The following is a 13015-nucleotide window of genomic DNA, read 5'->3' on the forward strand; positions in this document are numbered from 1 at the left end:
ATCTCACACAACAGGTGCTTTCCTCCTTCATAGCTCTATCACTATTATATACCCCGATATTATAGCCACGAAGCTTTATTGTAGCTACAGAACTCTCCATACTCGTGGTCAAGGACACACGCGGAACATATTTGACATCGACTCCGCAAGCCGTCAGCAACGCCCCGTCCCGCACAGGCGTATGGCTAGCTCATTTGTATAGCTCCATCACAAGGCTACCGATCACTTTCCAGGAGACTTTCTTCCCCGCTGGACTGGCTGGCATGCAGTGAAGTGTTCGCCATACCGCCATTTACCAGAACTATCGATGAAAGCACCTCCTGATCATGCTTGAGCTTCTTCCACGACTTCTATCTCGCGTTTACTAGGCCGTCTCTCCTCGAGGGAGCCTTGATTTCCCGAAACATGAAGGGCGACGATCCAAGCCCGGTCGACACATCGACGCCTCCGTCACCGACAAGTGTGAGGCACTTTCCGACTACAAAACGCTATAGGTCTCTACTATTGCCTTCTAGCAGTGATCTTGCCGCTGCTAGAAGCGACGCAGAACAGAGAGATGACGAACACACACCGCTCCTCAGAGGGGCAATGAGCACGAGTCACATGCGTATAGCAGATGGGGGTTCTACTCCAAAGCCGCGCCTTTCGAGACACCACAGTGGAACAGGTACGTTAACGTCCCATCTGCCCCTTTATTTCTTCGAGTGATCCGAGCACTCTTCGTGGTTCAGCGCAGCTAACGGGGTTTCACAGGCAGCCTCCGTCACCATAGTCGAAGCAACTCTTGGGGCCAACGCCTTTCCCAGGCACTCAATACCGACCGAAGTACCTCCAAAGCCTTTGACAACGATCTCAGAAGCTCAGTAACCCTAGATGACCGAGTCTGGTACGATCAGTTTACATCTACCGATTGGGTCCACGACAATATCGCAGACGCATACCGGGTCAAGGCACTCCGTGCAAGGAGAGATTTTGCAGGACGGGTATGGGCATTCCTTGACGGCTCGCAGGGCTGGATTCTGAGCGCCTTGGTCGGGTGTACAACTGCTCTAGTAGCATATATTGTTGATATTTCCGAGGCCCCTACCTTTGACTTCAAGGAGGGATACTGTTCGGACGGATGGTACCTAAGTGAGAAGGTAAGTTCGGGGAGGAGTAATTGCTGTCATATCGGTACTAACACTCTTCAAGAAATGCTGCCCTGATGGGGACCGATGTGCTGCCTGGCGAACTTGGTCCGAAGTCATAGAAGTACCCGGGGTCAATGGGGAATTGACCGAGTTCGTCATTTATGTTCTTCTGATGATCGTCTTAGCGTCCTTATCATGTCTCGTTACTCTTTCAACGAAGACAGTTGTGCCTTCAACCTACCGAATCTCAACATTTGACGAAAATCTGGCTGCAGTTCCTCAAAGAGAAAATGAGGAGGGTGGAAGCCCAAAACAAACCAAGGCTGCTGAATACAACTCGTCTTCTATGATCTATTATCCAGCCGCTGGAAGTGGTGTTGCAGAGGTCAAGGTGATTCTCAGCGGCTTCGTTCTGCATGGTTTCCTTGGTCTTAAAACTCTCATAACCAAGACATGCGCTCTTATTCTCAGTGTGGCATCCGGGCTGAGCCTGGGAAAAGAGGGGCCATTCGTTCATATAGCTGCATGCATAGGGAACATTTCTTGCCGCTTGTTTAACAAGTATGATTACAACGATGGGAAAAGGCGAGAGATCCTGTCTGCGGCTGCGGCTTCTGGTGTTGCCGTTGCATTCGGAGCGCCAATTGGTGGCGTGCTGTTCAGTCTAGAGGAAGCTTCGTATTTCTTCCCGGCGAAAACGTTGTTCAGGACTTTCTTCTGCTGTATTACGGCGGCGTTGTCTCTGAAGTTTTTGAATCCCTATGGAACTGGCAAGATTGTCATATTCGAGGTGAGATATCTGACAGATTGGGAGTTGTTCGAAATGATACCCTTTCTAGCAGTTGCGGTGGTTGGTGGCGCCGCAGGTGCTCTGTTCATCAAAGCGTCATATATCTGGGCGCGCTCCTTCCGCAAGATAACTCTGGTCAAAGACTATCCGCTGCTAGAGGTGGTCCTCGTGGCTCTTGTAACCGGAATGATAAGCTATTGGAATATTTTTACAAAGACTCCTGTGGCGAAGTTATTGTTTAACCTTGCCAGTCCATGCAGCCCAGACGACTTGGATTCAATGGGTCTGTGCCCGGAAAGCATAGGAGATATCGACTCCATTTTGAAGCAACTATCAATAGCCTTCGTCATCAAGAGCTTTCTAACGATTATTACATTCGGCATTGTACGGCCTCCGCCTCCCAGACGAGTTTGAGGGGTACGCTAACAAGTTAAACAGAAAGTTCCCGCTGGTATCTATGTTCCTAGCATGGTTGTAGGCGGCCTCCTTGGAAGGATAGCTGGGCACTTTGTGCAGCGACTAGTGCTTCAGTTTCCGCATGCTGCGATTTTCGAACAGTGCGCATCTCATCCAAACGGCACCTCGTGTATCACACCAGGTGTATACGCGTTGATAGGGGCCGGTGCCACTATGTGTGGCGTTACTCGCCTTTCCGTTACGCTTGCCGTCATTCTTTTCGAGCTCACTGGCAGCCTTGATTATGTTCTACCATTCTCACTGTCGATTCTTGTTGCCAAGTGGACCGCCGATGCGATCGAGCGCCTGAGCATCTATGTAAGCTTTAACCCCAGTCTTTTGAAGATACATCTGCTCATAACATCAGGACCTCCTCACAAATATGAATTCATATCCGTTTCTTAATAACAAGACAAAGCCTGTCTTCACATCTGATCTCGCTGACATCACCCCTCGTGTGCGAAGGGAGAGGGTTATTGACATCTCCTCATCGCCTCTTGTGTCCGCCAAGTCCTTACGAGATAAAATACGGATACTTCATGAGGCTGGAGAGCTTGATGGAGGGCTTCCGATTCTTAGGCAAGACGTTCTAGTTGGGCTGATCCCAGCGCCGGATCTCGAATTCGCCCTGGACAGCCTACCAGACGAAGAGAATGACTTATGTCTGATGGTAGCTGTGAAATCTTTCGATGACGACGACGATGAAACAGCTGATCCGACAGATTTCACTTCATATATTGATCCGGTAGGCACCCCGAATATTAGCGGCCCTTGTTCCAATGCTGACTTTAAAAGGCTCCTGTGGCACTCGACATTCGTTCCGAGATGGATTTGGTATATGAGTGTTTTGTCAAGCTTGGACTTCGATATATTTGCGTTTTACGTGATGGTCGTTACGCAGGAATGGTAAGCCACCTTGTTTGCTTGGTATCCACCAGTTAGCTAACTATCTCAGCTACACCGCAAGGTGTTTGTAAAGTACGTCAGAGAATTAGAAGAGAGTGGCCACTGAACATGTGCCATGCTGCTCTCGGTTTATTGTTGCATCGCATTGGGCCTGCTTCATCCGCATATCATAGGGCGTAATTGGGGTATATAATATTATAAATTGCGCATTGGTGCGCCACGAGATGTCAGCTGGTATTTTTGCTTCTGCTTATGTGCATGTTGAAATAATATTCTTCAAGATATAATAGATGCCTCAATAACCCGCTGTTTGGGTATTATTTTGTTCCTCTAAATATTATATATTTTTCATATTTCAAATTAATGACACAAACGTATAGTCAAACACTGTTATTATACATGTCCCCAAACCACACGCCTTTCAAAAGTACACAGCCACATGGCGCTCGTCCACGAAGCTATTCCCATCGATCCACCACTCCAGACCAGGTTAGGGGCTGGCCGCGAATACATCATGTCCTGTACCCCTCCCTAGCAAACACCAAAGTTGCATTCGTGCCGCCAAACCCAAACGAGTTCGAGATCGCAACATCAACCGACCTATCCTGCGCATGGAGCGGAACATAATTAAACCCCCTATCCGGATCTGGCCGATGCAAATTCAGCGTCGGCGGCACAACTCCCTCCTTAATAGCCAGCACCGCAAATATCGCCTCCACCGCCCCCGCAGCACCCAAAAGATGCCCTATAGCCCCCTTCGTACTACTCACCGTCACATCCCCCTCCTTCTCCACACCCTCCTCCCCAAGCATCAACGTCCCAATCGCCGCCGCCTCCGCAGCATCCCCAATCACCGTCGACGTCGCATGCGCATTCACATACCCCACCTCCCTCGGCCTCACCCCCGCCGCCCTCAGCGCGCGCCTCATCGCCAGCAGAGCTCCCGCCCCATCCTCCCTCGGCGCAGTCATATGGTACGCATCAGCACTCGACCCATATCCCAAGACCTCAGCATATATCTGCGCGCCCCTCGCCCTCGCATGTTCGAGTTCCTCCAACACCATCACGCCCGCGCCCTCACCCATCACGAAGCCGTCGCGTCCGCTGTCGAAGGGTCGGCTTGCGGTGGAGGGAGTGGAGTTGTAGGTGCTGGAGAGGGAGCGGGAGCGCGCGAAGCCCGCGAGGGCGAGGGGGTGGATGCAGGATTCGGAACCGCCGGCTACCATGACGGTGGCGTCGCCGAAGGCGATGAAGCGCGCGGCGTCGCCGATGGAGTGCGCGCCTGTGGTGCAGGCGGTGGAGACGGAGTGGTTGGGGCCGAGGAAGGAGTGGCGCATGGAGATGTGGCCGGCGGCGAGGTTGATGAGGAGTTTGGGGACGAAGAGGGGAGATACTTTTTTGTAGCCCTGGGGAGTGTGGGTTAGTTTTGATGCTGCTGTATGAATATGAAGAGGGTAAGAGGAGGAGAGGTTGAACTGACCCCTTTGTGGTAGGTGATGGAAGTGTCGTATATCTCTTCGAAGTTACCAATCCCACTCCCTAGACAGACACCCGTATCCTGAGCTCCAATACTCCCAGGCTTAGGATTCCACCCTGCATCAGCGAGGGCCATATCCGAAGCCGCGATGGCGTACTGAGTGTACTTCGCCATCCGCCGCTGGTCCGCTCCAGAGACCCATTCGTCCGCGTTCCAGAGCAGGTCTTTCAAAGGCGCTTTACCCTCGGAGGTCTCATCTTTCGGCACAGGCTCTGTGAAACTCTGTCTGGACTCCGTGGGCACAAGCCCCGCGACCCTGCTCGGGATAGCCTTGTATTCCTCAGAGTCGGGCGTGGCAACAAGTCCGCTCTTCCCAGCAATTATTCCTCGCCATGTCCGCGATATGGAAGCGCCGAGTGGCGTTACGGCGCCAAGGCCGGTGATTACAACGCGGCGCATCGGATGATCATCGAATTCTTGCACTGAGGCTCACTCGTTCTGCGAGCGGAAGCCTACACAGCGCGGTGGTTGATATCACTTTGGGGTTTTCGTGGATGACATAAATTGGAGGCGAGGCTGAGATGCAAGGCTCGGCACTAGCCGCCACCGGCAATGGGTGGAAACCGTCACAATAATCAGGGTATGGTAAATGAAAGATATAATTCATGAGCATACCGCTCTACTATCATAGTTATGCTCAAAGATATACCCAGTCGTGAATCGTGACTACGAAATTTCCACCCCATTTTCGTTAAAAACTCCGTCGCCATGTGCGTGAGCAAACGCCCCGCGTTCTATCTATCGCCGCTGCTTTTCATTTCATTCCACATCCTGTCCACGATCTGAAAGACCTGCGTGACTCCCTGCATCTTTGCCTCATCGACGCCATGTCCACCCAGTTTTTGCTGAATCTTATCCGGATGCCATCTAACTCTCTCCAACTTTAGCGTCTTCACTAAATCCGCCTGGTCCGGTTTCCCCGCCGTGGGCCCATTCAAGAAAAACGATTCCACCTCATCCTTCCCCAAATCCTCCACCTTCCCACTCCAAACCGGCCACGGAATCTCCGAATCGCCGCTGGTACTCGCCCGAAACGCCTCCCATAACTCCTGATACGCAGTCCATTTCTGACTCCACTTCTGCGTCCACCCAGCCTTATCCTTCCTCTCCTTCCCCCTCGCCAAACTCTCCTCGACCTGCCTCTGGAACGCCTCCTCCGCCGCCCTAGCCTGGTCCCTCTTCGCCTGCTCCTTCTTAGCCTTATCCCTCCTCTCCTTCTCCTCAATCAAATGCTGATGCGTCTTCTTGTACATCTCCGCACGTATATGAGCCGCATACTCATCATCCGTCATCGCCTCCAGCTTCCCCGTCTCAACATCCATCTTCACCGGATCGATCTTCGGAATCGGCTGTCCATACACCCCCTCCCAGAACTGCGCCCCCTCATCATCGGCCATGGCATCGAAAAGACTCTCGCGGAACAGCGCATCGGGATCAAGGTATTCCCCAGACGAGGTATTGGGGAGTTGCGACTCATCGCGCAGGCTCGGCTCGTCCGGAGGCTCGGATCGCTGACGCTTTGAGCGATGGGTACTCTGGAGATGTCTGTGTCTATCTCTATCATGGCCGCGATGATCCGGTTTCCTCTTCGCGGATTTGAATCTAAATCTCGACCGCTGCGTCTTGCCCAGCTCGTCTTCATTCTCCTTGCCCTTCTCCTCGGCACCATCGCGAGTCTCAGACCTACCCCGCCTGTCGCCGTCGTCGACATCCATAGGCTCCATGCTTGTGTCGCGGCTGGCTTGCAGCTCGCCCGTGATTGTTTAGTTGGTGCTCGTACTGCACATCATCGCAAGGACTGCCGATAATGATTCAGTAGGGCTGCTGAATTGCGAGTGAAGCTGTGACTTGGGTAGCTGTTGTGGAGTCAACGCAAGGGAGGGGTTGTCGGTGTTTCGCCATCCTAGATCCCCGTTTCTTATCGATAACACTAGCGTAATCGCCAACTTAATGTCCAGCCATCCCAGAGGACTGAATGCGACAAGACATTATCCACCTACAATTCTACCACCGAGGGACCTGTAACAACAGTGCCTTCAATTTACTTTCACAATGAGTGGCAATGGCCTTTCCTACGGCCTAAACATCACAAAGAAGGCGAAGCCGATAGGTTTCCGCCCCCCACCCGGGAAGAGGAAACCCATCTTCGACTCTGATGGCGACTCCGGCGACGACGACACCAGCAAAGGCGGCGCCGCCGAAGAAATCGGCGAATTCGGCGGCCTCGACCTCCCCTCCAGCAAACCCTCCACAAGCAAGCCCTCCAAACCCTTATCTAAACCCTCCAGCAAACCGAATCCCTTCTCCAAACCCCCCACCGGCGCCAAACCAAAGTCCAACACTCCCCAATCCCTCTACGGCGACCTCTCCACCTCCTTCAGCTCCTCCAAACACGCCGCTACCGCCGAATCCATAGACTCAAGCATCTATGACTACGATGCCGTCTACGACTCTCTCAAGCCCGTCAAGCAGGTGACGGAAGCCGACAAGGAGCGAAAGCCCAAATACATGACCTCCCTCCTCGCCGCCGCCGCGGTGCGCAAGCGCGATGCTACGATAGCGGAGGAGCGAAAGCTGGCGAAGGAGAGAGAGGCGGAGGGGGAGGAGTACGCGGATAAGGAGAAGTTCGTGACGGAGGCGTATAAGAAGCAGCAGGCTGCTAATCGGATCGCTGAAGCCGAGGAGAAAGAACGGGAAGAGAGGGAAGCTAAGGAAAACAAAAACACTGGGTTTACGGGGTTTTATAAGGATCTGCTGGAGAAAGATGAGAAGAGACATGCCGAGATTGTGAAGGCTGCCGAGGAGCGCGGGAAGGCTGGCCCGGAAGCGAAGGTGGAAGAGGAAGAAGGGGGGGAGAAATCGGAGGCACAGATTGCGAAGGAGATAAACGAGAAGAAATCCGGCGCCATCGCCGTCAACGACGAAGGCCAAGTCGTGGATAAACGCCAACTCCTCAAAGGCGGCCTCAACATAATCCCCAAAGCCAAGCCCGCCGCTCCCGCGCCCCGGCACAACCGCGACGCGATGGCTGATAGGCGCGGCGCGGCGTTTGTGGGCACGGGAGGAGGGAAGCAGGCTATGAGGGAGAGGCAGACGAGGATGATGGAGGCGCAGTTGGAGGAGGCGACGAAGAGGGCGAGGGAGGAGGAGGAGGAGGAGAGGGAGAAGGTGGAGAGGGCTAGTAAGAGTCGGAAGACGGAGGGGGAGATTATGGGTGCTAAGGAGAGGTATTTGTTGAGGAAGAAGGAGGCGGAGGAGGCGAAGAGGAGGGAGGCTGAGGGGAAGTGAGGGGAATATGTAAATTATTTGGTTATAAGAATAAGCATGCAATATATCAGACCGCTACAAAACATAACACTACCATTTGGCCCATATGGATTACTCTCTCAAGCACTGAAAACTTACAAGTTGACCAAAAAAACATGCATCTCCTATCCTCGGTGTCACCACATTCCAGCAAAGTTACACACAACAAGCGGCTCATGTCGTTAAAACTATTCGCTATGGTAATACTACCTACCGCTGAAACATCCGCAAAACAAACGTTATCCTGTACGCCCACGCCATCATCCGACTTTTCGTAACACATGCATGCAATGCTTCATTCTTCTCCCCCTCTCCCTCCAATCCCCTTATCCCCAACTCCTTTAACCACCTTAACCATCCCCGACTCCTTCGCCCCCTCGCGCCCTACTGCGCCGTCAAAGCATTACTCATCGCCAAAACACTCATCCCCAAAAACGCACACCCAATACACAACTCCTTCCTATGACACATCCCCAACCCCTCCACAAAAAGCTGCAACGCCACACTCGTCATAATCCCCGCCGTAACCGCAAACATGCATCCATACACCGCGAACCCCGGACCCCCCACCCCACCCTCATGACCGCGATCCTCGTGCTTGGCGAGTTTAAACCACAATGCTGCGATCCCGGCGCCTAGGGGTTGACTCACGCCGCCGAGGATGGAACTCCAGCACATTGCTTTTGTGCGGGAGCCGAGGGCGAGGTAGAGGGGTAGGGCCATGGCGAAGCCTTCGGTGATGTTGTGGGTGAAGAGGGCCATGAAGACTGAGAATCCCAGGGCGGGGGATGCGTGGTTCGTGGCGTAGGTGATGAAGCCTTCGGGAAGCTTGTGGAGGGCGATCGCGATACTGGTTTGGAGACCGATATTCAGGAATGCGTTTTCGGGAACGTGGTGGTGGTGCGCGGCTTCTTGTTCCGCTTCGTCGTCGGAACAGGTGGAGTCGGTGAGGCACGCGCCGTCGAGGTCATGGTCGTGATCGTGCACGGAACCGCAGCTGCTGGAGACGTGGTGGAGTTCGGTGGTTTGAGACTCGATGTCCTCTCCCTCGTGTCGGCGGAGGGAGCGCACGCGTCGCAGGGTTGGGGGGCGAGAGTGCGAATGACTCCTCATAGCTAGGAATTGCTTGAAGCATTCCTGACCGCATGGTTCGGAGTACCCGAAGCATGGCCCCAGTTCATCGCAGTTCGCCTTGTTATCGCGCACGAAAGACATGACGCGGTTCTGGACCTGTACCATAGACGGGCGCCGCGAGGACTCAGTGAGAGTATGTTGGTCGGATGGGGGTTGGGAGGGCGTGAGAGAGGGGCCGCCGTCCGTCGGGAAAGGGTGGCCGGGTCTCGCGCGGACGGAATCCCCGTTTAGGAGGGGGGTTGATTCGGTGTCCTTGGCCACGCCGAGGGTCGGGGATCGTGGCGGGCCGTGGGAGTGCCGACGACTGCGGGGATGGGGGACGTGGGGTTGGGGGTGCGCGTGCGTATGCTTTCGAGCATGCTGGTGGCCACGATGTTTTATGGTTTCGTCGTGGCGGTGATCGCAGTCGACGACTTGGGAAGGGATGTAGTGGTGGAGGAACCGCGAGATGATTTGGATGCCGATGAATCCGAGGATGAAGAAAACGAGGAGCAACCAGGACGCCTTTGCTGGGGACATCTCGGCTTTTTCTAGGTACTTTTTTGAGGATGGCAGCATGCTGTATAGCGCGGAGAAGATCTAATGTCGTTAGCACGGTCTAGAGCGTCGAAGCGGGGAGTTATTACCATGACGCCAAAGCTCAGACTCATTGAGCATGCGAGAAAGAGACTGCTGTCCTGTATGCTGAAGTCCTTCCATCTGGGTACGCGGCGCAGAAGAAGGTCAATGCAGATGATACTTGAGCCGACAACGCAGGCTGGGTGGATTGTTAGCTATCTATACTATGTTTGCCGGAAGAAAGGACGAGCTTTACATACCTATGCCGCTGGCAATGGTCATAATCCATCCCCGGACATCGTTGTCCAGTGGGGTCCGCATCTTGCCGCCTCCACTCCCCAGAAGCGCAATGCTTCAACTGCGAACTCGAAACGCGTATCAAGCCGTGTTGAGCGTATTTTCCACGATTTCAACGGATGCTGAGGGTAGTTCTGAGAGATGGTGGATGTCTGCGCCCGTATATACTTTCTGACGGTGGCGGGTTCTGATATCTCGTCTTCGAAGCGTAATAGAAGAATTTATATACTTCTCTATCGGTGTCGCAAAACAACAAAGCCGCCGAGACGCAGACTCCCTTCGGTGGGTGTGACGATGGAAGACTGAAAGGCCGCCTTACAAATAGACAAATATGCCGTTCCCCCCCACGCTACCCCTCAAGGTGTCAGGGTGTGTGTCTTTGTCTTATGATTACTCGTACAGCACAGGGCCGACCTGGGGCATATGAGCATATATTCGGGCCTGCAGCCAAGTGATGAGAGTGAGACAGGGAGCACAGGATGAGGGTAGGCACATACACTGGATACAGAATGTATACAATGAAAACAATGACAATGAAAAAACACAGACACAAAGATGCTGTGTAAGCAAGAATTGGGTGAGCAAGTAAGTTTTCTAGATTGGTCTCTGCCCGCCTGTCCGCCTTGGTAGGCTCTACTCAGGGTAACTAGTGTGAACGAATGCCAATCTTGTTGAACGTCATCACGTTACTTGGATAGTTTTTTAGTGGTTTTTTAGTGGTTGGTTAGAGATGAGTTAGTGGTCGTCAAAGAAGGTTAGAGGAGGTTAGTGGGATGTGGAATGTAGCTAGCCTAAAAGAGGAAGGCGTTGATCCCTCAAGGTAGCGGTTTACTACCAACTTCGCGTACTTGAGGTAGCATTTACTAGCATTTACTAGCATTTACTATAGTAACACACACAAAAGACCCCGGTCTACCCCGACCGACTAGCCGACACCTGGATGGGTTGGGGATCACGTGAGTTAGAGACCTACTCGACCACGCGGGATCGCCCGACCGTCTCCTTACCATTTCCCTAACCGTACGGTCACCAGCACGGCCTTTCCCCCTCTAGCCTCACCATAACACGCCTACAACACGTTCCACCCCACGCTACACGCTACCCGGTTCCTCCCCTCGCGCTCTCCACCAAAAAAAAAAGTTCACGCGCGTCTACCTCCCCTGCACTAAACCCCTAAGCCTGACCCTGCATTTGATCACCCGCGACACCAGCCTGCTCCTCAACGACCAACACATAAGAGTAGCCAGCCAGAAGATCAGCGCGTGCCTGTGTGCGCCAACAACCCTCGAACGGCACCAACACGATACGACGACAAATCTGTCTACCTGACTGACTATCCGGGGCTCCGTGACTGCCTCTGCCTCTTCACTCTTGACTCCCATATATATATCCAGCACCTCCCAGACCCGGCGCCTCGCCCTCTTTCAAGATGTCAAAAACTACATTCGCAATCATAGCTGCCGTCAGCGCTGCCACCGGAGCCGCCGTCACAGCAGCGAGCATGTCCCTCGCAAGCCCCACCACCAAGAAAACCAAACCAACCCCACCAACACTCTCAACACCTCCCTCTCCCACCGCATCCGCGACCCTCCCAGCACCCGTCCCCTTCCCCGGCGCCCTCGCCATCACCGCCCCAGTCGACCCAGCCGGGCTCTTCCAATACGGTTTCCCCGGCCCCGTCGCCGACCTCGCAACCCGCAACTCCCTGATCTCCTCCTTCGACCGCCGCACCAAGAATCCATTCTGGGTAGCTGAGCACATCACCCCCGCCTCGCTCGCGAGCCGCGAAGGCGACCGCAAAGGCTCCGTCTTCCTGGAGGATCCCGACGTGCCCGAGAAGTTCCGCGGGAAGCTGAAGGATTACTTCCGCTCCGGCTATGATCGGGGTCACCAGGTGCCGGCAGCGGATGCGAAGTGGTCGCAGGAGGCGATGAATGATACTTTCTACCTGACGAACATGTGTCCGCAGGTCGGCGAGGGATTTAATAGAGATTACTGGGCGCATTTTGAGGATTTCTGCCGCCGTCTGACTACCCGCTACCCGTCTGTCCGTGTCGTTACGGGGCCGCTTTACCTCCCGAAACGCGATGCGGATGGGAAATGGCGCGTCTCGTATGAGGTCATCGGGAATCCACCTAACATCGCTGTTCCCACGCATTTCTACAAAGTCATCTTCGCTGAAGACGGAAAAGTCGGCGGACAAGTAGCCGTGGGTGCCTTCGTTCTCCCGAACGCGAGGATCCCTAACGATAAGCCCCTATCTGAATTCGAAGTCCCCGTGGAAGCGGTGGAGAGAGCGAGTGGACTGGAATTTGCGACCAAGTTGCCGGTGCAGAGGAGGAAGAGACTTTGTGTTGATACGGCGTGCTCGTTGGTTATTAAGGAGTATGCGCAGAGGCAGCAGGCGTTTGTGAAGGAGGAGAGGAAACAGGTTTCTGCGCCTGGGTCGCCGAGGATTTAATTGGATGATATTATGGATACAAGAGCCGTCGAGAGGATGGTTTGCATGGCGCGGCGTTGTTCAGACAGGAAGACAGACAGCTGGGTGATTTCCCAGTTTGTTGGTGGGGAGGTCTTTTGCGCATAGTACACAGGGAAGGGCGTCGTTTGCATTATACACACTTGCTAGAACCTACGCTTTCAGAAGCATATTTTCTTAGTCTCTTATTATCATGTACACTCTAGATTAGAAATAACCCTTATATACCAATACAGCGCTTTCAAAGTTAAAATTTACAGGTATCTCTTTTCCGAACACTTTTGTTCCTTCTTTTCTCTCACTTTCCTCTTCTCTTTCAGATCTCTTTCTCTTCCCCCTTCTCTTTCAGGTGGCGAAACTTTCAAGCAGAGCCGCATGACAAGCACGTTGCGTTCCTGCATGACTCAACGCGTCACGATCTG

At 53.6% G+C, this 13015-nt stretch overlaps 6 protein-coding genes across 6 annotated transcripts; 3 read left to right on the forward strand and 3 right to left on the reverse strand.

Moving 5' to 3' along the window:
- Positions 1–11: 11 nt before the first annotated feature.
- Positions 12–3597, forward strand: VE01_08475 (uncharacterized protein). The gene is made up of 7 exons (XM_018277897.2): positions 12–667; positions 754–1139; positions 1192–2304; positions 2359–2694; positions 2744–3121; positions 3172–3282; positions 3332–3597. Exons 1-7 carry the CDS (start codon positions 406–408, stop codon positions 3386–3388), a joined length of 2643 nt encoding a protein of 880 aa, XP_018127599.1. The 5' UTR covers positions 12–405; the 3' UTR covers positions 3389–3597.
- Positions 3576–5296, reverse strand: CEM1 (Mitochondrial beta-keto-acyl synthase). Its single transcript, XM_018277898.2, has 2 exons — positions 4763–5296; positions 3576–4688 (listed from the first exon to the last, which is right to left on the reverse strand). The coding sequence occupies exons 1-2, from the start codon at positions 5216–5218 to the stop codon at positions 3795–3797; spliced, it is 1350 nt and encodes a 449-aa protein (XP_018127600.1). The 5' UTR covers positions 5219–5296; the 3' UTR covers positions 3576–3794.
- Positions 5297–5433: 137 nt separating this feature from the next.
- On the reverse strand, positions 5434–6681 carry VE01_08477 (uncharacterized protein). The gene has a single exon (XM_018277899.2). The coding sequence runs from the start codon at positions 6541–6543 to the stop codon at positions 5554–5556; it is 990 nt and encodes a 329-aa protein (XP_018127614.1). The 5' UTR covers positions 6544–6681; the 3' UTR covers positions 5434–5553.
- On the forward strand, positions 6474–8158 carry VE01_08478 (uncharacterized protein). Its single transcript, XM_018277900.2, has one exon. It carries the CDS (start codon positions 6872–6874, stop codon positions 8105–8107), a length of 1236 nt encoding a protein of 411 aa, XP_018127593.1. The 5' UTR covers positions 6474–6871; the 3' UTR covers positions 8108–8158.
- On the reverse strand, positions 8159–10822 carry VE01_08479 (uncharacterized protein). Its single transcript, XM_018277901.2, has 4 exons — positions 10612–10822; positions 10078–10528; positions 9886–10016; positions 8159–9838 (listed from the first exon to the last, which is right to left on the reverse strand). The coding sequence occupies exons 2-4, from the start codon at positions 10136–10138 to the stop codon at positions 8510–8512; spliced, it is 1521 nt and encodes a 506-aa protein (XP_018127594.1). The 5' UTR covers positions 10139–10528; positions 10612–10822; the 3' UTR covers positions 8159–8509.
- A 197-nt stretch (positions 10823–11019) lies between these two features.
- NUC1 (nuclease) lies at positions 11020–12842 on the forward strand. The gene has a single exon (XM_018277902.2). It carries the CDS (start codon positions 11544–11546, stop codon positions 12573–12575), a length of 1032 nt encoding a protein of 343 aa, XP_018127592.1. The 5' UTR covers positions 11020–11543; the 3' UTR covers positions 12576–12842.
- The last annotated feature ends 173 nt before the right edge of the window (positions 12843–13015 follow it).

Source organism: Pseudogymnoascus verrucosus (genome assembly GCF_001662655.1).
Source record: "Pseudogymnoascus verrucosus strain UAMH 10579 unplaced genomic scaffold scaffold_44, whole genome shotgun sequence".
NCBI lineage: Eukaryota > Fungi > Ascomycota > Leotiomycetes > Thelebolales > Thelebolaceae > Pseudogymnoascus > Pseudogymnoascus verrucosus.